The sequence below is a fragment of the Panthera onca genome, chromosome C1, assembly GCF_046562875.1.
Source record: "Panthera onca isolate mPanOnc1 chromosome C1, mPanOnc1 haplotype 2, whole genome shotgun sequence".
NCBI classification, from domain to species: domain Eukaryota; kingdom Metazoa; phylum Chordata; class Mammalia; order Carnivora; family Felidae; genus Panthera; species Panthera onca.
Genome location: NC_138346.1, coordinates 53,041,194 through 53,067,204, shown reverse-complemented (window position 1 = coordinate 53,067,204; position 26,011 = coordinate 53,041,194). Strand labels below are relative to the sequence as shown.

Sequence of the window (26,011 nt, the reverse complement as noted above, 5' to 3'; positions counted from 1 at the left end):
CGTCCAGGGCCCTTCTCCAAGCGTAGGGGCCTCGAGGTCCACGCCGGTCCCAGCGCAGGCAGAGGGGATGTGGCCAGTCCTGGGGATGACCTCAGCCTGCCTGCCCCTAAGGCAACCCGGCCCCAGCCTGCGGGGCGGGTAGCCCAATGGGCAGCCTCGCTCCGGAGGCGGGCTCAGGCCGGAAGCCACCCCGCGGCACAGCGGCCCCGCGAGACGGCGCCCGCGCCCCCGCCCTCTCCGGCACGGGCTCCACGGCCAAGGGCGGCAGGGGCCAGCCCGCTGGGTCCCCGCCGCGCTCTTTGTCCTGGCCGCGCGCGGGCGGACGCGTGCGCCCCCCGGGTGAAGGGAGGCGCGGAGAGAGCGCGCGGGAGCGCGCAGGAAGAGCTCGCGCCCGCCGGGCGTCGGGGGCGCGCGTCCCTCCGCCAGGCAAGCAGCGAGCACGCGCGCCGCCGCCGCGCCCGCCCCTCCCCCCCCCCCCCGCGCTCGCCTCGGAACTTGCTGACTGCGCGGCCGGGAGGAGCCGAGCCGGGCGGCGGCGGCGCGAGGCCACAGCGCGCGGGGGTCTCCCGCGTCCCCTCCGCCTCGCCGGGAGCTCGCGCCCTCGCCCAGCCGAGCTCCTACCCCCCCCCCCTTTTTTCCGAAGGCGCTGGGCGGCGCCACCCTCCGGCCGGAGCCCGGCACTGCACAACCCCCTCCGACTTTCAATGTTCCACACTCCCCGGCCAGAGCCTCCTCGGCTTCTTTTTTTCCCTCCCCCCCCTTTCCCCCCCCCCAGCTGCCTCCATTTCCTTAAGGAAGGGTTTTTTTCTCTCTCCCTCCCCCACACCGTAGCGGCGTGCGAGCGGGCCGGGCGGGCGGCCGAGGTAAGGCGGCGGGGCCGGGGGGCCGCGTGGGGGGCGGCCGGGGCGGCGGCGGCGGCGGCGGCGGTGGGGGAGGGGGCGGGGGCGGGCAGCTTTGTTCGCGCCGGGCGCCCGCGCCGCCGGTGTCCGCGAGCCGCGGCGGGGCCGGCCGGGCTGCTCGCATCACTTGGCGCCCGGCGCGGCGAGCGCTGCCCGCGGCCCCCGCGCGGCCCTCCCCACAAAGGGCCGCGGAGCTGCGTGGCCGCCGCCGCCGGCCGCGGCTCGCCTCCGCGGGCGCGGAAATTTGTTGCACTTCTTGGGGCTTTGTTTGTTTGTTTTGCCTCTGATTTTTTTTTCGTTATTTTGGACAAAATGTCGGTGCGTGATGTAAAAATTGAGCGAGGAACCTTGATGGCATTGGGAGCTTTGCAGAAGGTGCAGTTTGGATTCTGCTTTTCCCAGGGTGGCAGCTCGGTCTTGGCCGGATGAATCTTCGCTGCTGGCCGTGGAAACGGCTAGAGCAGCTTGTTAGTTGATTTTTAAATTCCTAAGTGTTGTATTTAAAGGCTTACGTGCACAGAGAAGGAATCGCCACCTTAAATAAGCATATGGGCGATTAACAGGGTATGTTTTCCTCTCGGAAAGGGAATTTGGTAGCTTTGACCAATGTCAGTGTGTAAATATTTAGACGTTATTAGTGACTTTTTAACATTTTTCAGCGAGATCTGTTATTTACAGTGTGTCATATGTTATTAATGCTCGTTGCCTAAGTTCCCTGGCAAATCTGCTTCATGCCTTCTGAGAAAGTAGACAATTGATAGATTGTCCAAGGGATGGAAAAAAATGTGAGTGGGTTTTCTAACTTGAGTTCGGTAAATCCTTGAACGCTGGCGTTGTGAGACACATCACCTCCCCTGTAACCTTGCTGTGTGATGAGATAAGTGTGAGCACTTTGAAGTGTTTATATTAAAATGACAATTTTAGGTGAATATTGAGAGAAGAAAATGCTCCTGGTCTATTTCTTGGACTTAACATTTCCCTTCTCTCCTTCTTTTCTCTTTAAAAGTTTTCCAAGAAATAACTTCACCAAGATGTCCAGTGATAGGCAAAGGTCCGATGATGAGAGCCCCAGCACCAGCAGTGGTAGTTCAGATGCGGACCAGCGAGACCCAGCCGCTCCAGAGCCTGAAGAACAAGAAGAAAGAAAACCTTCTGCCACCCAGCAGAAGAAAAACACCAAACTCTCTAGCAAAACCACTGCTAAGTTATCCACTAGTGCTAAAAGGTAATGTGTAAAAGGATTAAGCACATTATCAGGTTGTCTTCCAAATGGTTGGACGCTTTTGTTGGTTTTACATCAGTAGCAGCAGTTCAAAAATACTTACTTCGTGATCACTTTTATTTGCACTCAAATGAGTTGTCATTCTTTAGGTGGCATATAAGCCACCTGCCTAGAATTGTAATTGTACTTTTCAGCAAACTTACTCTCTACTTTGGTAACTTCAGTAAAGAAGTGTCCTTGAGTAGAGATTGGACCAGCGTTTTGACAGATTGTTTGAGGAGTTGGCAAGGAAAATTTGGTGAGCCCAAATTAGCTGGTACATTGAGGATGTTCCTTTTTATGAGTCATACTCTTCTTCATTGAAATTGACACTTCTAGAGATCAGCAGCGCCTCTCTTCATGAAACTTAATGATTAGAAATAATTATGGTTGCTAGAAAATTTGTAAATTCAAGGCCTTAACAACATTTGAGAGCAGATTTAAAATTGTGCTCCCAATTTGCTTTCAGTTTTACAAATGTGACTAAGTCATTGCATCCCAGGTTATTACTTTTTGTAGTTAACTTATGGTTATGCCTCTATATTATTGTGAGTGTAAATAAAACTGAAACATAGCCATTTACAATTTTGGGTGGCAGTTGGCTATTGAAAACTTTCATTGTGCTGGTGACTCTTCACTCTAAAACTTGTGGATATGCTTGACATGTTATTACTCAACAGCAGAAGAAACATTTTGTTGGGTATATTTGAAAGGTCATTTGTTTCCTGTTGGTTTATATTATCTTTGATGGCAAAAAAAAGATTATGTCAATGGGACTCCATTGGTAGCAATAGGGAGGGGAATATCCATGCATTCTATTAGTTATACGTCATAAATGTTTGTAGCATTAGCCAGTATTGACGTTTTGTTGATTTTTATTGATCACAACGAAAGGAAAAAGAAGTATAAAACCTGTTCAAATATTGAGTTCTCCAAGTGATTTAGAAGAACTCTTATTTTTCTGTGGGTTTTCACCTCTGCTATATCAATAATCAAGTATTAATAACTTGAGAATATTTTATTAAATAATAGTCTTTTAAATAATTTAGAATCCTCAATTTGCTGTAATCCTGTTGAGGGACATATAATACACATCTTAAGTTTTGAAAGCATTTTACATTTGAATAAAATCAGAGAACTGTTTTCCCCCTCCTCTTAACTCCAGGCTATATATCTTATTATTTCTTTTCCCCCAAATGTATTCAATTTTAGTGCTGTACTTAAGATTAGGGAAAACAGAATTGGTTAAGTAAGGTCAGAGTCCTTTAGAAGTTTTTCACTGGTCAAGATGTTTGTAAATTTTAAACTTTTTTTTGACACAAAATATTGTCAAAACTGTTACTGTGCTCATGTAATAGCTTGCTAATTCTTACCTCTGTAAAAGTGACTTAAAGTCATTGTCAAAAATTCTAGTGCTTTCCCTCCTCCCTTCTTGTCTCATTTGCATATAAGCTTGAAAAGAGAATTTCTTTGGTAAAAAGTGTTTTAAAATAGATTTTATAGCCTTTATTGAGTACTAGTAGAGGACTATTTCTAAGATCTGGTGTGAATGTCATACTTATTTACAGTAGCAAGTGAGAAAAAAAGCTGCAAAGTTTCTGTTAAGGGATTTGGGTTATGCCTCTGAGAACAAAGAGGAAGCAGCCATGTTAGCATTACTGAAGGCAAAGCGAGCCTTGCATTTAACTGCATGGTGGTAGAGGGCAGTGTAATTCCCCGGTTATTCTGTAGACTATCTCAAATCCTTTTTGTCTGTTCTCATTTCACTAACAGAATTCAGAAGGAGCTAGCTGAAATAACTCTCGATCCTCCTCCTAACTGCAGGTAAGAAACAAATTTTGTTTTGATTTCAAAATGTGCAAAAATAACAAGAGATTAATGTATCGGCTTGGGATATGTGTGCTGCAGAAGAAGCTACGTTTGCTTCTTCTCAGCTTTGCAAGTGCATGAAACAAAAATTGTCTAAGGTGAATTAAACAAGTTTGGGGGAAAATACTCTTTAGCATGTATCATACATTTGGAATTTATGAATATACTGATTTTGTGCTTCTTACTGAGATTAGTGTGAATGGTGCTGATTTTGTTCTGTTGTAACATTGCTGTAGAGTGTTTATTCAGAACTATATTGCAGAAACTTCGAAAATTTTGCTAAGCTTTAAAGTTACTGCTTGTGTGCAATCTGAACTGACCTTCCAAATTTAGAAATTGCTGAATGTGGTGTTACAAAATGTAAATGCAGTAAACAAGGGTATAGTTTCTGTTTGATTTATTCAGTAATGTGCCTTAAGGACAAATTTTATGTGCTAAGCTAATGCTTCTAGTTATTTTCTGGAGAATGCATTGTTGGAATTATTTACATTTTAACCGAATGTCTTAATTACTTGGGAAAATTCTTGGTAATTTTGGTCCTTGAAATACATGTGTGAAAAGCAGTATATGAATTGGAATTTGTAGGAAGAACTCATTTCAGTGAAACTCCTGTAGGATAATTTAAGATTGTCAGTTGGCATATGGTGCATTAAAAGTGACTGGTTGATAATTTTTTTCGTTAAACGTTTTTTCAGTTTGTCTTACCTAGTGCTTTGTTTTTCACCAGTGACTATATGGCTTCCAAAATATATCAGAGTTAGAAAGGACAGTTGTGTAGATAATTTGCATAGAGATATGTGCTCCAGGGTGAGAGTGGCAGCTAGAAATCAGGCAGTGTTATGGTCTGATATGAAAATGTTTTCTTGTCTTACCTATATTTTTGTTACAAGTTGTGTTCACTTGAGATGATCTGACCTATCTCCGAAGTCTACTTGAGATATAATTTGGTATAATTCAGTTGCCTCTTGTGTGTATTAACCAGATCCTTAGATAAGATGATCTTCTGATTTATTCAGTGAATTAACAGTTTTGCTCATATTTGTAATCAGCTATGTCAGCTCAAAAGGTAAACATGAATGTAAACTAATTTTAAACAGGTAGTGGTACGTCAGATCTCAAAGTATTAAGAGCTGTGCTGTCCAGTAATGCAGCCACTAGCCACTTGTGGCTAGTGACCGCTTTAATTGTTGTCCAACATGAGATGTGCTGTAAGTGTAAAACACACATCGAATTTTGGAAAACTTTGTATGAAGAAGAGAATGTAAAATACCTTACTGGGTTTTAAAAGTATCTGTTACGTGCTTAAATGATAATATGTTGGATATGATAAGTTTTATGGAATGTTTTAAAATTTTACTTTTTTACCATTTTAATGTGGTTAGAAAATTTAAAATTATGTATGTGGCATGCATTATATTTCTATGGAACAGTGCTGCTTTAGAGAATAAATAAATCCTTCCACCTTTCTCAGTGGTTTGTCAAATCTGTAGCCATTTAGCGAGGTCAAGTTAAATTTGCTCTCTGAAGAATTACTTAACTTGCAGAGGGTGTTCTAATATTTCTCATTATAAAAGATACAAAGATCTATCAATTCAGAACTCTTAAATGTTTTAAAATTGCATGTAATGTCAAACATTTTTAAAGGTTTCACAAACTAGCATTCGTGCCTAAGTCTAGAGAACCCAGTAGAGAATGTGTTGAATGCCCTTGGAGCAGTAGTGTAATGTTGCAGTTGCTGAAGAAGTATGCTTTACATGTTTAACCCGGGAATGGTTCCACAAGGTCACTGAGGATTATTTTAGAGGAAGTAGAATGTTTCTAGGAGGCAGAAAGTTTAACTCGTTTATTTTTCTCTCTATATACCATATGTTGTTTCCATGAAATGCTTCACCTTTAGTGATCAGTGAAATAGCGAACAAACGTGTGGGCTTGCAAACAATAACCTGGAATACATCATCCACACTTTCCCTTGTCACAACTTGGGATGGTTGTAAAGTATGCAAATTATATATTTCAGTTCTCTAGTTCTTTAATATATGAGTTTATTTGTGGCTGTGTGACTAAAGAGAAAGCAAACAGAAAATGATGAGTCGTAACTGGGAACTGGCAGAAGTTGTGTCTTACTAGTTTGGGGACGTTCTTATTCAGGTGGCCGATGTGCAAAATAGATCCTTTTGTGTCTTTTATTTTAAGTGTCTTCAGCTTTTTGGGGGGTGGAATATGATCTAGTCCTGTCCTTGAGCAGGAATTTGAAATATTGAGTGTTTAAAAAAAACAAACAAACAAAAAAAAAAAATGAAATATTGAGTGTTTAGTGGAGGCATTTCAGGATTTTGACAGCTAAGTCTGAATTTGTATTGTATTTGTATCTTCACGTCTGATATGTGACAGATTGTGGTGTTCTTGTACTTCACAGGTGCATGGGTGAGAATTTTAGCTTTATAGTGATTGTACAGGTTAAATTTATTAATTTCTGTTATAGTTAAAAGTGGGATTCTATATTAAATTCTAAAATGTGTGAATTCATATTGCCTGAAATCTATGAAACCTAATACTTTTCTGACTTTGATGTTGGACTTTCATGTGTAGTTAATTAATCAGAATTCCATTATGGTTTCGAAAATAATTTTTACAAGCTTGTCAGTATTTGACGGATTTAATTTTTCCTCAGGGAAGAAATGTAAAGTATATTTGTGTACATTCAGGAAAAAGTTGATTGAAATACAAGAAAACTCAGCAAAACCAAAATTACTCCAATGAGACTAAGATTTCTCTTAGATCCCTTCCTCCCTTCCTGTGTTTTATTTATAAAATATTTTTTTTGTTATGTTATATATTCCCTTAGTATATAGCTGTGTCTAACATGTGTACACCATAGGTGATCTTAGGATAGACTTAACTGTTGAATTAAGTGTGTGGCTTTAAACATATTTGAATATATTTCGATAGTAACGATATTTCTTTTCCTAATGGTATAAAAGTTTGATAAAATGTTATTTCCAATGATTTGATGGCATTTCGGTTTTTAGGTGTTGGAGTGCCTTAGGCCAGAGCATTCAAAACATAGGGATATAATATTTATATAGTGGCTTTAGTTTATATTGTTTGCATACTATATTCTAGATTATGGTATACATAGTTGATACGTCAGTGAGAACGGAGGGAGGTTGTGTTTGGGCATTTTCCTGTTTTTGGAGAAAGTGATTAACTAGAATTGTTGAGTAGTGTGCTCTTAAGACGTTTACGTTCCATCTGTTTCCCAGGGAGTGCCCTTGTCTGATCACAGTAACCCCTTTTACAAGTGGCAGAAGTTTAGGAAGTTGCTGGATTTTTAACTCCACCTCTAATTCTTTCCATTTATGAGAAAGCACAAATGTATGCTCTTAAAATATTCTTTAATATGTTCAGATTGAATCTGTGTTAAAGGTAGATATCAGGGCCATTTGTAATAGTTTTTAGATGTGGGAAAAGCCTTATTTGGAGGGAGGTGTAATAGTAGCAAGTATTTATTATAATGTGTTCACTTGCAAAACCTGAAAAGTACTATAGTACTTGTAATTTTGCTAACATCCTTCTTTTAAAAACAAAATTAATAAAAGAAGCAGTTAAGTTCTAAACCAGAAGTTGGCAACCCCTGATTTACTCTTGTGCCTTACATTGTCTAATGGTGGGTGAACTCTACCTCCTTTTGAGGGTTACCACCACTTGCCACCATTTTCTAGGGTAGCTTAGAACTTTGCCACCCATAGGGTGAATCTTCTGATCAGCACTGTCTGCATCACAGGTAAGATTGTCAGAAATGCAGAATCTTGCCTCCCCCACTGCAGAAGTACTGAGCCAAAAACTGAATTTCAGCAGGATTCCCAGGGGAATTGTTTGTATATTAAGGTTTCTAAAGCATTGGTTTGGGTCCGGTCCCTGCTCTGCCTCTTATTAGCTGTGTTATCTTAGATCACTTAGGATGTATTTCTGTCTTTCAGTTTTCTTTTTTTCTTTAAAAAAATTTTTTTAACATTTATTCATTAATGAGAGACAGCACAAGCAGGGTAAGGGCAGAGAGAGAGGAAGACACAGAATTGAAGCAGGCTCCAGGCTCTGAGCTGTCAGCACAGAGCCCAATGTGGGACTCGAAAGCTGTGGTGAGATCATGACCTGAGCCGAGGTCGGCCGCTTAACTGACTGTGAGCTGCGCAGGCGCCCCTCTCTTTCAGTTTTCTTAAATGTAAAACAGAGATTAAAATAATCCCCCCTCCCATAGGTTTATTGTGAGGATTAAATGTTAATATGTTTTAAAGTTTGGTAATGGTGTAAATTGGGTCAGTAAAGTGGCCACAGAATGATTAAAGGGAAAGAGGCAGTTTAGCCACATGCCCTCATTCTTGGCTAGCATTCTTTCCAGTGCATCAACATCCTACTATAGGAGTAATTTTATTTTAATCAATTTAACAGCTATTTATTTGAGAACACATAAGCAAAATTTTATATGTATATAACTAAAAGGAGTTCCTTGGAACTTAAGTAAAAAAGAAAACCTAAGAATACTGGGCAAAGATGAGGAAATAGTGTATCCCATTTAAAGGAATATACATAAAGTTAATGATAATTCATAGAGAATGCTCTGTCTCTGTAGTAAATTGTAATGAAAAATTTTAAAATAAGGATGTTAGTTATTTTTTCTCTTTTAAATATTGTTATTAAAATTTACAGTTGAAGTGAGAATGAAATTATATCAATATTTGGAAAATTAGATTCTGAATTGATGTAGTTTACCAGTTACCTAAACAGCAATTTTTTTTCCTTGTCTGTGGCTTTGGAAGCTTTTTGTAATTGGTATATGAAGGCAGGTAATAATAAAAATAACACGTGGTATCTATAGCTTAGTTGTTTGCTTACACACCACTTGATTTTAAAGCCCCCACATATAGATAGCTTTTTTTCTTGTTTACTTATACATTTGATTTTTGTTATTGTTGATTTTAGTGTGTGCTAGGTAAAGATTCCCTATTTTATAAAACAAAGTTGTATCCCATTTATCCAGTTAATTCCTTTTATTTTCAACTCTTCAAAAACAATCCTAGAACTCCCTTTTTTTTTTTTTTAATAAAAGTTAAATCTTATTTGGAAGCTTGATTTCTAAAACAGATAAATACACAGCTACTCTGATTGAAGGTGTTTTCCTTACCACCCCACTGGGGTCATTATTATCCACCCCACTGTGGATATTATTTATTAGTTAAGTTTCTCAAAAATCATGAGGATTTTTTGGAGACTTGGGCATTACTGATAATTTTAAGTGATGTTTTATGTTTCTTGAAGCCCATACTAACCAGCATAGGTGAAATACTATAGTATGTTAATGCTATATACTGTGATTATTTGCTTGTCTACCTTCTGTAAGAGTAAGTGTTCCTTTGAAAGGAGGATGGTCTTACACGTTTCTGTAACTCTTGCTTTACACAGTGTTTTGCATGTGAAGATTTGTTAAATTAGTAGATAATCGAAATCTGTCAGACTACCAGGAATAGAACTTTCAGGCAAAATAGTGACTTTGGAGAAAATCAATTAAAAATCCCACATACTCTTTACTTTTTTTCATAGTTAGAATTTTTAATATCATTCAAAGGCATTTAGCTACTGCTTCTTTTATAAAAGGAAATTGATAATCATAGTAAGCCTAATTTTTTCTCTCTTATATGTCAGTGCAGCAGGTAGACCCAGTGCTGTTGTGACTAAAAACTTTTTCCAAAAGAATGACGTGATTGAAAACACTATTCTTCCCCCAAAAGGTCACATTTTTATTAGGGACATACAATGTTCAAAGCAGATAATATAGTTAGAAAGTAGGTGAAAACAGTGTGGACGTTTACTGCCAATTGTTGTCTCTTTCTATAGCTAACCAATTGGTATCTCATTCCCTCCTTGAAAGAGTTGCTGTAACAACAGATGGATATGTTTAGCTATGGGAAAATCAGCAACTCTTTCTTGTTTAGAGTGCAGGGGCATTCAGATTGAGAATGGGGAGTTTGATCCTGCCATTCTCATCGTCCCTACAAAACTGAGATTAAAAACATACGATAAAACCACTTAACAGATCTAGAGAAATAGGATTTTTTTTTTTCTTCTTTTGACAGGGAAGTGTATTTGGCATTTTATTAGAATCTGGAAGAAGAAACCTTTTTTAAGTTTTTTTTTTTATTATTCATTTTTAAGAGACAGAGAAAGACAGAGCGTGAGTGGGGGAAGGACAGAGAGAGAGGGAGACAGAATCTGAAGCAGGCTCCAGGCTCTGAGCTGTCAGCCTAGAGCCACACACGGGACTTGAACTTGTGAACCTTGAGATCATGACCTGAGCTGAAGTCGAATGCTTAACTGACTGAGCCACCCAGGCACCTCTAGAAGAAGAAACTCTTTAAACTTCAAATCTTTCTTCTGCTTCTGGATCCTTGATTCTCAATTAGGGGTAAATTTTGCCTCCCTACTCCTCCCTGCCAGTCCTCTGCCCCCCTCCAAAAAAAAAGCCTAAAGAAGAGTTGGCAGTGCCTGGAGACTTTTGCTTTCACAACTGGGGGAAGAGGGAGTTGCTACTGATACTTTGTGAGTAGAGGTCACAGATGCTGCTAAATGTCCTACAGTGTGTAGAACAACCCCTCTACAGCAAAGAATCATCTGGACTAAAAGTCAGTAGTGCTCAGGTTGAGCAATCCTGCTGTAGACATTTATTCTGATACCTTGCCTCCTGAGTTGTTGCATAGTTTGCTTTTTACCATTTTCTTGTCTTATTAATAATGACTGCTTAGTACATTGTCCTGCACCTTCCTTAGAGCTGATGGCTCTACCTCTGCTCCTCCTGTACTGTGGTTTACATTTATTGTATATTTTTTGACATGTGTGTGTTTTTTATGTGAAACCACAGGAATGGCTACCTTGAACACCTGCTAAATTATGGTCTGTTGAGGCCAGAAATGCTTTTGGCGGTATTTTTATTTCTTTTCTGTCTTCTACCAGTTAATTATACCCCTGCATGATCTAGCTTTAGGCTGTTGTATCTGTGTTCTACCAGAAATATTGAAGTACAAGGCATCAAGGAGAAACACCTTTGGAAAATCATCAAAATACAGTTTTACATTGAATTACAAACAGGTTAGAAAGCCATTGCTCTTGATTTGGTTTTTATTTTCATCATTAAGACAGTACAGAGAATATTCACTTCTATTGTTGTTCTAAGTCCACATTCTTTTATTTCCAACCCTTGGGGCCAGATGTGTTTCAGAGTACAGAAAATTTTAGATTTTAGAAAGGGAATATGATGATGTGTTTGCTGTATCTTATGTAACATCCCCAGTGGGATCTTCAAACACATCATATTTCTACACCAAAAATGTATGAATATTTATACTAAATGGGATAAGTAGAAACTACAAATAGTTTCAGGTTAGTTCATGTTTGGTGTTGCTGCTAAATTATTTTTCTCCAAACTTATTTTAAAAGTCTTTGATTTTTAGGGCTTTGGGATTTCAGAATTGTGGGCAAGCTTGTGTGGTCCTATGCTACCTCTATTACAATGACTATTGACTACAGCCAGTTACAGTGAAAAAGTGTTTTAAAGTTGGTCTGCTTTTCCTTACCTGTTTCCTAATAGTTGTTTTTAGTTTTTCACTTTTTATTTTTGGATAATTGCTTTTTGTTGTTTATGTTGTATAACTTGTATGCTTAACTAGAAAAAAATTTAGACTCTTGATTTTTAGAATTCTTTCCCCTTAAGGTGAAACTATAAATATCAGTTCTTTTTAAGTTGTTTGTGTATGTTGGATTCCTTTTCCAGTTTATTATTAAATATTATCTTTTAATCCTTTCCTTTTTTCTAAATATATAAAATTATACTGAAAACAAGATGTCCTTTAATATTAAACAGAGAACTTGCCTTTTTTATGTATGCATTTTGTCCTGCAGCATTTGAGTATAATTGGACTATAAGAGGATATATTAAATTTTGCTTTGTTCACGAACCTAGGCGGCTTATAACCATAAACATATAAAGGTTTATTTCTCTTGCTCATATGAAGTCCACTGTAGGTTCAGGAGCTCTCCTGGGTAGCTCTTCCATGTGTGGACTCCTGATTTGTGCTGCTTGCATCTTGTGGCTCTGTCATTTGAAACATGTGTCCGGGCAAAGAGCTAGAGGGTCATGTGCCAGCTTTTAAGTGCTCTGGTCTGGAAGGAAGACATGAATTAATCACATGGCCTCAACTAACTGCAAGGGGGCTGGAAAATGTGGGGGGAGCATATGGATATTCAATGAGAAATCAATTTTTCTGCCACAAAGGATGTATACTTCCAAGAATAGATGGCTTTCATTCTCACTTCAAAAGAGGAGATAATTGGGCATCCAGCCTGACACTGTCCTGGATTCCATAGCATAGTGCCTACTAATACAGTAACTTGTTCAATTCCCAAAAGAAGCCTATAAAGAATCATTCTTGTTAAGATTTCAAAACTGAATCTTAGAATGGTTGAGAAAATTGCTACATGTCACATATGTAGTGCATATATATAATAGATGCAGGGCAAAAATCTGGGTTTACTTTTTGATATAAAAGTAAGCACTTTTGCTTTTGTACAGTGCTGCTTGAGAAATTTGGTAAAAACATTCGAGTTGATTGTGGGTCTGTAGGTGCATGCTTAGTTGAAGTGTGTCCCATTTATTCATAGTTTCTTGAAGGATCCAAGAATACACTTCATGTAGGGTTTAGAACCTGGCAAATAAGGTTCAGATGATGAGTTGGAGAAGAAAAGAATTTCCTTGGGGAGCCTGAGTGGCTCAGTTGGTTAAGCATCTGACTCTTGATTTCTGCTCAGGTCATGATCCCGTGGTTCATGATATTGAGCCTGGCATCGGGCTCTTCTCTGACAACATGGAGCCAGAACCTGGCTTGGGATTCTCTCTCCTCCCTTCCCTGCTTACATGTTCACTCTCTCTCAAAATAAACAAACATTAAAAAAAAAAAAGTTTCCTTCTTTGGCTTTGGGGTACTAGACTCTTCTTACCCTTTTTTTTTTTGAATCATTTAAGCAGTTTCTTTTCAGGGAGCACTCCCCCAGTTGTCATCCTGCCCTGTTCTCTTCCCCTGTAAGAAAGAAGGTCAGGGACTGAGTATGATCATAACGGAAAATGCAAATCTTTGTTCTCTACCATGTAGTTCTTTGTGTATGGCTTTCCTGTGAGCAAAGGAATATCTTCAAATCTACCTCTCCTTTTTTCTCTAGGGTATTGTGAAGCAGTCCATGTTTATGAATTGCTTTGAAGTTGGAAAAATATCCCTCTGCAGATAAGAATTTCTGGCTTTATGGAGAAAAGTCTGAATCATATAGGATTTTAGGAGAATTTTAATACTGATTTCTCAGCAGCATGTGCACTTACTATTTTTTAATACTGGCACTAGATCTCACTTTTTAACAACTTTGGCTTCATATTAGATTCCTCTTAATTTTGTCTTTTTATAGTTCATTTAATCACTGTTTTTCCTAAATTTGTGAATTTATACAGAAATTTTTCCCAGATAGTATGGGGATTTGCTTTTCCCTTATGAGTCTTTTTAGAAAAGGAGCCGGTCCAATTAGTAAAATAAAATAGACCTGATGTTCTCAGGGTGCCCTGCTAGGTTTATATAGTTCATTTTAGATTAATGAAACTAATGAGTTTCATGTATCATTCTTTGTCTTGCATTTTGTCTAAAGGCAGTATTAAAGTTAAATTCTGAAGTTTTGACATATTTCTCTCTGTTGACACTTCATTGGTTTTATATATATGGATAAACAGCATAACCTTATTTATAACACCTGTTTTGGATGTGGTGGTCATAGGATATGATTAACCTAAAAAATAATAGCAGTAAGGCAAAATTTCTAGGATCATTACATTTAAAAAAGTTTCAGTCCCCTCTTGATCCTCGGTGTATATAGTAATTATTTTAATTTAATGGTTATTTGCAACAAACAAAACTGAAGGGAATTGCAGTATTTCCGTGTTCATTGTCTGTGGTTTAGCCTGCCTGCTTTGGAGGCATTTGGACCAGTTATAGCATTCCAAAGTTTCTTCGCTGCTTCACTGTCCCAGAGCAAATACACTTTGTCATTCTGTTTAACTTCTAGCTTGTCTGGGGAAAAATAAAGACATCTCTTGTCTGAAATTGCTTTTGGGAGTATAGCTCCACATGTTTTGGTCTGAATGAAAGGCCTAGGGAAACATGAATTTTGTTACCTTTTTATTTTATTTTCCTTTACTTATAAATCATCATGATGATCCTCCCTTTACATCCATGCCTCTCACTTTTTATAAACAACATACATTCCCTTTCTGAGAGTGGTTATTTGTAGTTCGTTTTGCCATTTACAATCTTATGGGTCCTTTACAAATGGATCATTTTTTCACATTAAATTTTAGTAGGTCAAGAATCCATTTATTCAGGGTCCCCAAGAGAATCGATCTTGGAAGATTGTGGCTACATATTTTTTACGGCTTCCTATTGCTTTCTGTAGTCTTCTCAATTTAAACAGTAGCAACAACAAAATATAGAGGGCACCATAAGGCCTTGGCTTTATGGTTTTATTTTTGTTACACACTTGTTTCTAAGGGTATTGGTAATATTTGTTGGATTTGTGATATATATGCTCGTAGTAAATTTACCTGCTATCACAGTGAGGAAAAATCTGGCATTTGATGGGTTTGAACATGAACTTAGATGCATGTGTTCCATGTGGAATTGAGTGACAGTTTTAATTAGTATACCTTTACATTTTCTTTATTTTATTTACACCAGTGTCTGTTCACAATTTTAAAAGATATTTCTATCTTCCCAGATGCTTATTATCCCATTATCCGTTAGAGGACTATGCCAAGCATTCATTTTCTTATTTTTTAAACCCTAGAATAAACATATTGCAAATGATTGCTTTCCCTTCCTGAAGAGGTTTCTTAGTTTTTTTTTGTTTTTTTGTTTTTTGTTTTTTTTAATTAACTTTTCATTATGGACAATTTTAAGCACATAAGAAAGTAAACACCCTGGTATGATGAATCCCGATGTAGCTAGCCTTCACCCAGTTTTCAGTAGTTCCCAACCCTTGGCCAGTCTTGTTTCATCTATAATCCCATTCATTTTACCCTCCCATATTACATTGAAGCAAATCTCAGACATCATTTCATATGCATTTTTAAAAGACAAGTATTGCACTGTGCATTTTTGAAAGATAGGGACTCTTTTCACTTAATTCTCATTCTCTTATTTTTGCAATTTAATGAAAGAACTGGGTGGGGTTTCTGAGAGTCTGGATTTTACTTACTGAATTTGTATGGTGTAGTTTAAAGCTTTCTTTGGGTTCAGTATTTGCTCTAACTTCAGGTCTTGAGTTAGGTTAAGAGGCTTGATCCAATTCAAGTTTGATCGATCGATCTTTCTTTCTTTCTTTCTTTCTTTCTTATTTTTTTGACACAGTTGCCTCATAAGTGTGCTTTTCTGTCAGGAGATTTGTAAGATCTGATTTTCTTGTTGTGATGTTAGCAGCCATTGGAATAAATCTCTGAAGAGAAACTTACCACATCATTTCTTTGTTTACCCAATGGGGTAAGTTACCTAGTGAACGTAGAGTAAATGCTTAATTTTTTCCCTTGTTTACGTTTACTAGTTTATTTTTAGTGTTTTTTTCAAAATAATAGTTGGTGTTCCTAGTATCCTTTTCAGAATCATTGTGAACTCATTATTTATTGTGTTCCAGATCATTGCAATACTTCTGTATATTGCCATTATAATCCTTAAACACTGTCTTAATTTTAAGTAAACTTAAGCTTAAATTGCTGTGCCTTAGGAAACTTTGGGTGTATAAAAATTGCATGGACATATTTGGTGGTAAAAAATAATGCAAATAGATTCAACTTAACCATTGCCCTAGATATTATTTCAAAAGCAGAATGCAGGGGCGCCTGGGTGGCTCATTCAGTTAAGCATCCACTTCGGCTCAGGTCATGATCTCGAGGTCCGTGAGTTTGAGTCCCGCGTCTGGCTCTGTGCTGACAGCTCAGAGCCTGGAGCCTGTTTCGGATTTTGTGTCTCCCACTCTCTGACCCTCCCCCGTTCATGGTCTGTCTCTCTCTGTCTCAAAAATAAATCAACGTTAAAAAAAATTAAAAAAAAACAACAAAAAAACGGAATGCGTATTTTAGCTATTGTTAAACATGGTGACATTCTCTTAGCCACACTTTATCATTTGTTAATGGGTAATTAGTAAGTCTTAACGTTAGAATGACTGAAATACCCTTATTAGAACAACAGGTCTGTTTTTAAGTTCTGAATTAAAATAAATCAAGCTGGAATGCAAGGACCTTTATTAGAATCAAATTAGTTTATCACAAGAAATGAATTTAAAAATCAACCCTGTTGTAATCTAAAATATGCAGGATAAGCAGCCTTCCTTGTCTACTCACAGTGTTTCTCCTCAGGGACCCCCTTGGCATTTTGGGCTGGATTGTGCTTTTCCTTGGAAGACATTGAGCATCCTTGGATTCTTCTGACTAAATGCTAGTGGGGCCCCTTCTAGGGTTATGGCCACCAGAAACCACCTTCTCCCGTTTCCAAATGTCTTAAGGAGGGGGGAAGGGGTTAATCACTTCTAGTTACAAATTACTGGTCTAGGAGCACCTGGGTGGCTCAGTCCGGAATTGTCTTCTATGTAAAAAATAGTAGAAGTTTTCTTCCTCTACCCTTTTTCTTTTCACAGCTCCCCGGAACTCTGAACTCTCATACTAAATTTGAACTTTGTGCCTGAGTTTAACATATGTATTAACACACTCTCTTGCAAATACATATTTGTCTCTAATATTCTTTTGGTGTTTTTATTGTTCAGTGAATTTTATTTTATTTACAGGAAAACCTGCTTACCTGATGGGATTTTTTCTGCTAGCCTATTGCCTCAAACTGAATGTTTCAGTTTCTTTTATTTCTAATCTCTTTCTATTAATCTTTCCGGTTTTTCAGAGATTATCTAAAAGCCTGTTTAATTCTGTCATCTTTTCTCTGTATTACCTACTCTCTGGCCTCTCATTCATCTTTATTGAGCCGTGTATACAGCCACTTTTACACTTTTCTGTTTTGTGTTTCTTTCATCGTTTTGTAATCTGGCTTTTCCTCTTCTGTTTTATTTCAGAAATGTCCTCTGGTAATCTTAGCTGTCAGTGTTTTCTTCATAAGACTTATTTGTAATTTCTTTGTTGTTGTTTTCAGTACACACGTTGCTATGTCTCTTTACTTTTCAACTTCTTTTCTGTTGTTTCTGAAATCTTTCTTCTCCTAATTACTCTTTTTTAAGTGTGTAGTATTTCCACCTACATGTGGTATTATTCTTTTTTCACGAGTGTATCTTTTTAATCTCTTCTTATCTCCCCTGGGTACTCATGCCACATTGTGTCAGAGGGCCTTTTGATTACAGAATTTCCTCAGAAATCTCCGGGATTGTCCATCAACCTTTTCTGCATTTGGCTCCTCACTTTATTTTTATCTTCTGTTTTGTATGAAAGCCCTGTGCTCTAGTGACAGTGGGTCTGTTTCCCACCTTCTGGGCATGACATGGGTTTTCTAGGCTCTTCAGTCTTTATTTATCTTCTCTCATCCCCTCGATTGGCTTTCATCCTCCGAGCAGTAGTGATCCTTGAAGGCCCATTTCAAGTCCTGCATTTTGTGAAGCCTCTCTTTTAAGAGGCCTACGTATTATTATTTATTCTCTGCTACTTCCTACCTGTTGTCATTTGCCCTTTCTTTCCAACTGGGCACCAGACCTGAGTATGGGTCTCAGGTTTCTGTGTATTTTCAGCTCTTAGTGTAATATTCTTGCATTACATCTTAGAATAATTTTAATGAACTTGTTGGTTGAAAGTGGTTCTGAAACTAGCCAAATTCTCAAAGTTTGGAACACTATGGGAACCCTGTTTTGACCATACATCCTGGCTTATATCTGTTTTCTTGGTGAACTATTAATAGCATTTCTTTTCACTTTCAGTAATGCCCCAAGTCAGTATGCTAAATTATTGGGTCATGCTATACTTGGGCAAGGGCATTGTTCTGGTTTGGCTTGGTGAAGAAAGATTCTTGTCATCAATTATTCAGAGCAGAGACTTTGATTTAGTAGTTCCAAGGGTGGCCTGAGAATGTGCATTTTAAGAATGTGCACATTTTAAATGTGCATTTCTTAATTAATTTTAATGGCTAGCTATTTTCTTAAGATCCCCTATACTTCAAATGCCGGTGTCATAATACCAAAGTATTGGCAAAAGTGTATGTAGAGGAGTGTGCTAAACATTAAGACTCTGTGTGTGTGTGTGTGTGTGTGTGTGTGTGTGTGTAACGACTTGAGGACGTGAAATTTTAGTGCAAACAGCTGAAAGCAGAAGTAAATCAGAACTTAGTAAGATGCAACTTTGGAAGAAGATGACTGAGCTAATAACTCCAGAGATATCTCTAAATCTCACTCATATGGTTCTGTTTAAAAAACAAGAAAATAAAATACTTCAACAGCAGTATCTTCAGGTAATTAACAGAAGATGAGTCATTTGAAAACATGAATTAGTTTATTTGTAAAGTGACTTTAAAAAATTCTTTATACTTTTGTTAAATACTTTTCTCTATAGATTTATGGATAAGATGTTTTAAAGTCGTAGACATTTTCTTATCTTTTATTCTAGAGCATAGGAAAACATGAAAAACTACCTTAAGCCAGTTTTGAGGCAGGTATAATCTAAATCCTCAAGCACGACCCAACACTACCAAAATGACCATTGTCCAATTTCATCTAAGACCAACAGTGAAGACAAGTAGAATTCATTTATTAGGCTATACTCCTCAAACAAAGGGAGCTTGTTACAAGACTGTGCAGAGTGGTGGCTTCCAGTCCTGTGACATATTACTACAATAGGCTGCAGAAGAAAAATTATTGAACATTTTGAAATTTAGAATACAAAATAAAAGCATTTGGTATATTTTACCTGTTCATCAGTTATGGACATTTGGGTCGTTTCCACCATTTGGCTACTGTGAATGGTGCTGCCGCGAACATTTGTCTACAAGCATTTGTTTGAATACCTGTTTTCAGTTCTTTGGGTATATTTCTAGGAGTGGAATTGCCATGTAAGCCTCTGTTTAAGTTTTTGAGAAACTGCCAAACTGCTGTAGCATTTTAGTTTCCCACCAACAGTGTAGAAGGGTTCCAATATCTTTACATTCTGTCAGACACCTCTTCTGGTTTTTTGACTATACACATCCTAGTGGTTGTGAAGTGGGATCTCATTGCGGTTTGGATTTTGTTTCTCTGATGACTTGTGGTGCTGTGCATTATTTGGTATATTCTAACTGACTCCCAGTTTAAACATTGAAGTAGAAAGGTATTCTCCCTTAAAATAATAAATTATGCTTCCTTCCCTTTAGCAAAAAGCCAATTTCTGCTTATTGAAAATACTTGTGAACAGTTCTTTTAATTTGGGGGGAGTAAAGCCAAGGATGCCCCCATTATAGTTTTGTAATAACTGACTATAATGTAAAGTTTGAAAAAGAACAGGTATAAATACTGAGAAGGCGGAGACAGGTAGAACCTCTACCCACTCCCCACGCAAAATGTCCTTTATATTGTAGAACTTTTTTTTTTTTTTTGAGAGAGAGAGAGACAGACGGAGAGCGTGAGCGGAGGAGGGGCAGAGAGTGAGAAAGACCAGAGAATCCCAAGCAGGGTCCGCAAGGCCAGCCCAGCATGTAGAGCCGGTACAGAGCCCAATCCAGGGCTCCAACTGACTGCCTCCCAGGCGCCCTTGTCCTTTTTAGTATATCCAGGAACTCCAAGTGACTTAGACAGATATAAGTTCAAGTCCCAGCTCCACAATGTAACTGAGATTTTGAGCAAGTTATTTAATAGAAATTAAATAAAGAATTAAGAGAACTCTTGTCAATGTGGGTAATAATCCTATTTCATCTGTTTTTTAGTATTAGATATTACGTACCTGGTGTATGTTGCATGTAATGGTAAATGGCAGTTGTTACATGGAAAAGTAAACCAGCATGTTTATGAAAGGACTTTGAAAAATGAGATATTTAGAGTCAATTATGTACAAAGATTTTTTTTTTTAATTTTTTTTTTTTTTAATGTTTGTTTATTTTTGACACAAGGACAGAGCATGAGCAGGGGAGGGGCAGAGAGAGAGGGAGACACAGAATCAGAAGCAGGCTCCAGGCTCTGAGCTGTCAGCACAGAGCCCGACGTGGGGCTCAAACTCATGAACCTTGAGATCATGACCCGAGCTGAAGTCGGATGCTCGACTGACTGAGCCACCCAGGCGCCCCAGTTATGTACAAAGATTTAAAAAATATTTCTAGTCCACACGTAGCAACGATGAGTGGGACCAAATTAAAAAAAATGACACATTCTAGTCATTGACTTCTGTGGTAAGACTAAGATTTTTGTGTTCTGTAACCATCTTTTACATTTTTTATTGTCAGCATTTAATACAGTTCCTGGCGTTATGTATCTTTTAAAGTTCTGTTGAATAGAAGTTCAGATTGAGACTTAGTGTATTAAACAAATACCTTTAAAAATACTCTGTTAAAGTAACTTTCAAAACATGGAGTTAAGATTACTTATTAAGTGAAATTGGAATAAGCAAATAATGTTTTAAAAAATTGTTAATCACAACTTTTCAATATAATATATGCTCCAGGTGGATGAAAATCTTAAGTATATTGTAAAAAGTCAAACTGTTGGAAAACTTTGGAAACCGGGCATATATATTGTTGGTTGTTCCAGAACATCCGCATTATGCAACTCCAGGGAGGGGGTGTCATTTATACTGTATTCTGTTCAAGACACCACAGCACAGAGTCTAAGTCATACCCTTGGAGTTGTGCAGTGTGGTGGCCATGATTAGACCCCAAAGGTTAACTTTAGTTTTGAATCCATAAGCAAAATTAAGGACATGATTGAAATTCTAATACGTAAAGTAAGAGTTCTTGTGCTGTGAAAAAGAACAAAACTTTAAACACACAGGAAAAATACTTGCATCAGCATTGTAAAGAATATGTATTATAAGGAGCTCATGTCTATGATAAAGATACCATTCGTAACGATCAGGTGAAAGATAGGAATTCACAGAAGCTCTAAAAGAGGCAAAAACTGGAAGCGACATTGGAGGGGTTGCACTACTTGGACTACTTCAAAAACCTATTGAAAGCTGTGAAGCAGCTATTCAGAAAAATATTTACACGTGATATTACAGGAAGTTTAGGGGACCACCGAGTTCTTTCTAAGCTCTGGAGTTTTATAAACAAATTATTACATTTGATGTCAATTAGTACAAAGAAACAAAGTAAAAGATGACACTTTTCCAAGAAAGATATGTGGGAGAGAATTAACTGTATAGCCTCCAGAAAATTGAGAGCTTGCATGTTGAAAGTAGAATTTAAAGAGCTTCTTAAATAGCTGGGGAAAAGAAAAATAAAATTATATTTTGCTTTGAGTCCTGGAAGTCCACCTGCCAGCTCTGAATGTGTAAGGGAACAAGAAGTAGAAATATAATAAAAAAGAGGATTTGGAGAAGGGGTGGGTTGAAAGAGCACCTCAAACACAATGGAAAGAATAGGCAGAAAAGTAGAAAAAAAAGTAGAGATCATGCCTGAAGGATCCTGATATGTAAGGGCCATGAGAAGTCTTTGCAGGGTATTGAAAGAGGAGTTGAGATTTAGAAGTAATGGATTATCCTGCAGCTTGAGTTGTGATAAAACAGACTTGGGTAACTAATTGACAAATAGATGATTAGCGGGCGGGGGGGATGATCTGGATGCACTTCAACTTCAAATCTGTTAATATATTTTCAAATGGGGATGAGGAGATTTGACAGTTTTATTTTTGTAATCTTCCAGTAAGATGATGCTCTCCTCGCTGTGAGATATTTAGTTACTAAAGAATAAAACTGTGATGTTTGTCCATGTCTCTATGTTTTAATATTGGAAGTTTACAAGGAAGTTGTTTGTACTTTTCTAGCTGCTGCACATGGAGATTCCAGGGTTTAAATATCATAACAGGCAATACAGTAGAAACCCAGTTGGCATTAGCTGGAAGTATATGTGGCCTTCCACACCTAGCTGGTAGATGGAATTTTAGGAATTGGGTTGACTTAATGGTTGGGTTCTCTAACTACCTCTTGGAATGGATGTTTCCATGGATTTCTTTTAATGAAAATGTGTATCAGTTGTTGGCTACATGATAAAAACCACTAGTACATTAGTAACAGCATAATGTTTTCTGATCTGTTTTCAAGAGTAATCTATATCATATTAATTAACATTTATTTCATATCATTTGCTGCTGTTAGGAAGGCATCCTGAGAGGTTGTATGAAAATGTGTGGAACAGGGGCAGGAAACATAGATTATGTAAAGTGGCACGTACATTTCTTTGTGTTAAAAACGAGTTTAGAGACAACTACAAATGAAGAAAATTTTCTGTTAAGTTTAGGTGCCATGACTTAAAACAGTGCTGTCTAATAAAAACATAATATAAGCCACGTATATAATTTTTTTTTTATTTTCTAGTAACCATATTAAAAATTAAGAAATATGTGAAGTTAATTTTAATATATTTTCATTAACTCATATATCCAAAATTATTATTTCAGCATATAACCAAGATAAAATTATTAAGGAACTATTTTAACTTTTTTTGGTACAATATCTTTGAAATCTGGTGTACATTTTACACATGGTGTATTTCAGTTTACACTAGTCACTCTGGAAGTGCTTCCTAATAGCCACAGGTAACTAGTGGCTCCTGTATCGGATAGCCTGTATTTAGAATTGTTTGTCCTGTGTCCATCCACATATTATGGATAAACTTGTCTTTTACTCCCTTTTACCTCTTGTTACTGTACATAGATTTCAAGAACTGGGGCACACCCCTGTTTATAAAAGGAAGATTAATAACCCTTTTTGGCTGCAGGTAGATGTGAAAGGTCCAAAAGTTCAGCAGTCAGTACAGAAATGCAAGCTGTTTTCCAGAGGATTTTGTTTTGAAACCCAAATCTCTCTGCCCATGATTCTTCATTATTGGTATCTTATGGTAGTATATGCATGATTGAATGGGAGTCTCTCTGTTCTTTTTTCATTGGCTTCATTGGTTTTCTAAGCTGAAATGTCATTTGTTATGAGTATGACTTTTTTATATTAAGACCTTCTAAGCAAACATGAGCTAACATATTTATAAATGTTTGATCTTGTTGTAGATAATCTTGCCTTTAGCAGTACTCATGTTTCAGACAACCTTTAAAGAACAGATGTGATGTTCTCTGGACATTTATAAAAGTACTTTGTAAATAACTTTAATTCTAATTATTTATGTCTTTCTAAGAACTTCTAGGAGGGATGACATTGTCTCAGGATTTAAAGTTGACTTAATCTCATTATAGTTGGACTTTATTTGATATAAACTATAAATAAGATAGCATTAGTTCCATTTTTTGGTTGTGATTTTTATTCACTACTCTAATGCCATAAGGCAGTTGTTGTTTTTGAACACTAAATTTTAATGTTAAAAAACTTTCTAAAACAAAATTTATTTGTTTGCACATAGTGCATGATAAAACCAGACTGTATTTTCCAAGACTTCTGGTCTTCTACATTTTTATTGCCATTTACTTTTTACATGAATTATGACAAGTGTCACCTAGTTGCAGGTGTGCATGCCCATTTGAAACAATAGCTATTACTTACTATGTTAGGTACTTTGTTAGGTAATTTACAGGTATTATTTTCACTTCTCTCAGGGAGATATTATTACCATCTTTTTAGAAATCAGAATAGGGGCGCCTGGGTGGCTCAGTCGGTTAAGCGTCAGACTTCGGCTCAGGTCATGATCTCACGGTTCGTGAGTTCTAGCCCCGCATTGGGCTCTGTGCTCAGCTCGGAGCCTGGATGGAGCCTGCTTTGGATTCTGTGTCTCCCTCTCTCTCTGCCTCTCCCCTGCTCGTGCTCTCTCTCTTTCTTTCTCAAAAATAAAAAAACATTAAAAAAAATAAGAATAAATCTTTGAGATTTATTAATCTCAAATCTTATGCAGCTTGTCTAAAGACATACTAATTAATGATGGCAACAAGATTCAAACTCAAGTGTGTCTGATCCCAGAGGTCATGCTGTTCATCACACTGCCTTAGATGTTCTGATGGCATCAGGTGTGTGTGGGTAGGGGTGAAAGAGTAAGGATAATTGGTTTAGACGGTACTCTGTGACAAGGAATACTTGTCATTTTATGTTTGTGTTGAATGCACATACTTAGGGCTTGTTTCTTTTTAAAGAGGTGAAGGCATTATAGTCTGTTGTGAAAAAAAGTAATATATATTATGTAGTAAGTGACAACCACCGCCTTTGCTTCTTGGCCTTTTGCCAACTGTAGCTTTGAAGGCTAGTGTTTGTATGTTACACCTTAAGGTAGTCTATATCTTACTGTATAGAAAATGTTTTGAAAGAATTTTAAATAAAACCCAAAGGCTTATATTTGCATATACTTGCATATTGGCAGCCTGTAAGCCAAACTCAGCACTGTGTGTTTGTGTGTGTTATTTTTAAAGATTGACTTTGAATGCCTGTATCAAGACTCATTTGGTTGCAGTAGTAGAAAACTCAAACCAAACTGGCTTAAGAAAAACCTGTTTGTAGGTATAACTGAATAATGGCACAACTGAATAAGTTGTTTCCCATTACTGAAAAGTTCAAGATAGAATTGGCCTTTAAGCATGTCCCCGGCATCTGACTTACCTCTTCCATTTGGTTGACTCCATTATGAGACAGATTTTCTTGTTGGAGTCACAAGGTAACTGCTGGTATCACCCAGTTACATCCTTCAGGCTCATATGCAGTGTGAAATAGTGTGAGTCCTGGCTCCAGTGTTTTCATCACAACTCTAATTGCATCTCATTAACACTAATTGGATTCATCATTGAATCAGTCACAATGGGGTGAGTGGAGTGGAGTGAAATGTTATGTACATATGGTTCATGCCTAGGTGACTGCTCTGGCCCCGAGACTCTGTCACATTAACTCCACCTGTATAACTCCATATATAGGTTATGAGAAGGGCTGCAAGTGTGGAATGGGTTACAAGTCAAGTGAATAGAGCTGAGTAGCAAATGCAATATGCATCTCTTTTGGGGTGGCAGGCATTTTCTGTTTCACTGTAGTCCTCACTTTTCCCAGTACGCTGGCTTACTTAACTAATTTACATTACTTGCTTGGCACTTTAGAGCATTTGAATTTGATTCCCCTGATTTATAGCTTCCTGGTATAAGAACTATTGAAGAACTTGTTGTGGTTATATAAATGTCTATTTCTCTCAATTTAACAGATTTATTTTTATAGTTTCAATCTGTGGATATCTGTGTCTTAGATGTTCTTATAAATATATTTGAGTTGTGGAGCAGCAAAGATGCTTATAGGCAATACCTCTGAGATTTTGGGGATTTGGTTCCAGACTATTGTAATAAAGTAAATATCACAATAAAGTGAGTCAAATGAATTTCTTGGTTTCCCAGTGTGTATAAAAGTTCTGTTTGCACTATTCTGCAATCTCTTAAGTGTATAATAGCACTGTATTAAAAATGTCATACCTTAATTTAAAAATACTTTATGGGTTATGAACGCTGATCATCATCTAAACTTTCAGAGAGTCCTAATTTTTTTGCTGGTGGAGGGTCTTGCCTCCATGTTCATGGTTACTGACTGATCAGGATGGTGGTTGATGAGGGTAGGGGTAGCCATGGTAGTTTCTTTTTTTTTCTTCTTTCTTTCTTTTTTTAGAGAGAGCATGTGTGCAGGGGTGGGGCAGAGGGAGAAGGAGAGAGAGAATCTCAAGCAGGCTCCACACCCAGGGTGGAGCCCGACTTGGGGCTTCATGAACCATGAGATCATGACCTG

General features: G+C 37.7%; 1 protein-coding gene across 4 annotated transcripts in view; it reads left to right on the top strand.

Moving 5' to 3' along the window:
- The first annotated feature begins 240 nt into the window (after positions 1-240).
- UBE2E3 (ubiquitin conjugating enzyme E2 E3) overlaps positions 241-26,011 on the top strand; it is a 90,234-nt gene continuing 64,463 nt past the window's right edge. Inside the window, exons 1-4 of one of the 4 annotated variants that reach the window (XM_060622071.2) lie at positions 241-426; positions 832-863; positions 1,906-2,124; positions 3,934-3,984. In XM_060622071.2, coding sequence (XP_060478054.1) covers positions 1,931-2,124; positions 3,934-3,984 — 245 coding nt within the window. In that variant the 5' untranslated portion in view covers positions 241-426; positions 832-863; positions 1,906-1,930. Of the gene's footprint in view, positions 427-831; positions 864-1,164; positions 1,275-1,441; positions 1,464-1,905; positions 2,125-3,933; positions 3,985-26,011 lie in introns of those variants that run through there. The other 3 variants (XM_060622072.2, XM_060622070.2, XM_060622073.2) reach the window with 3 other exon arrangements.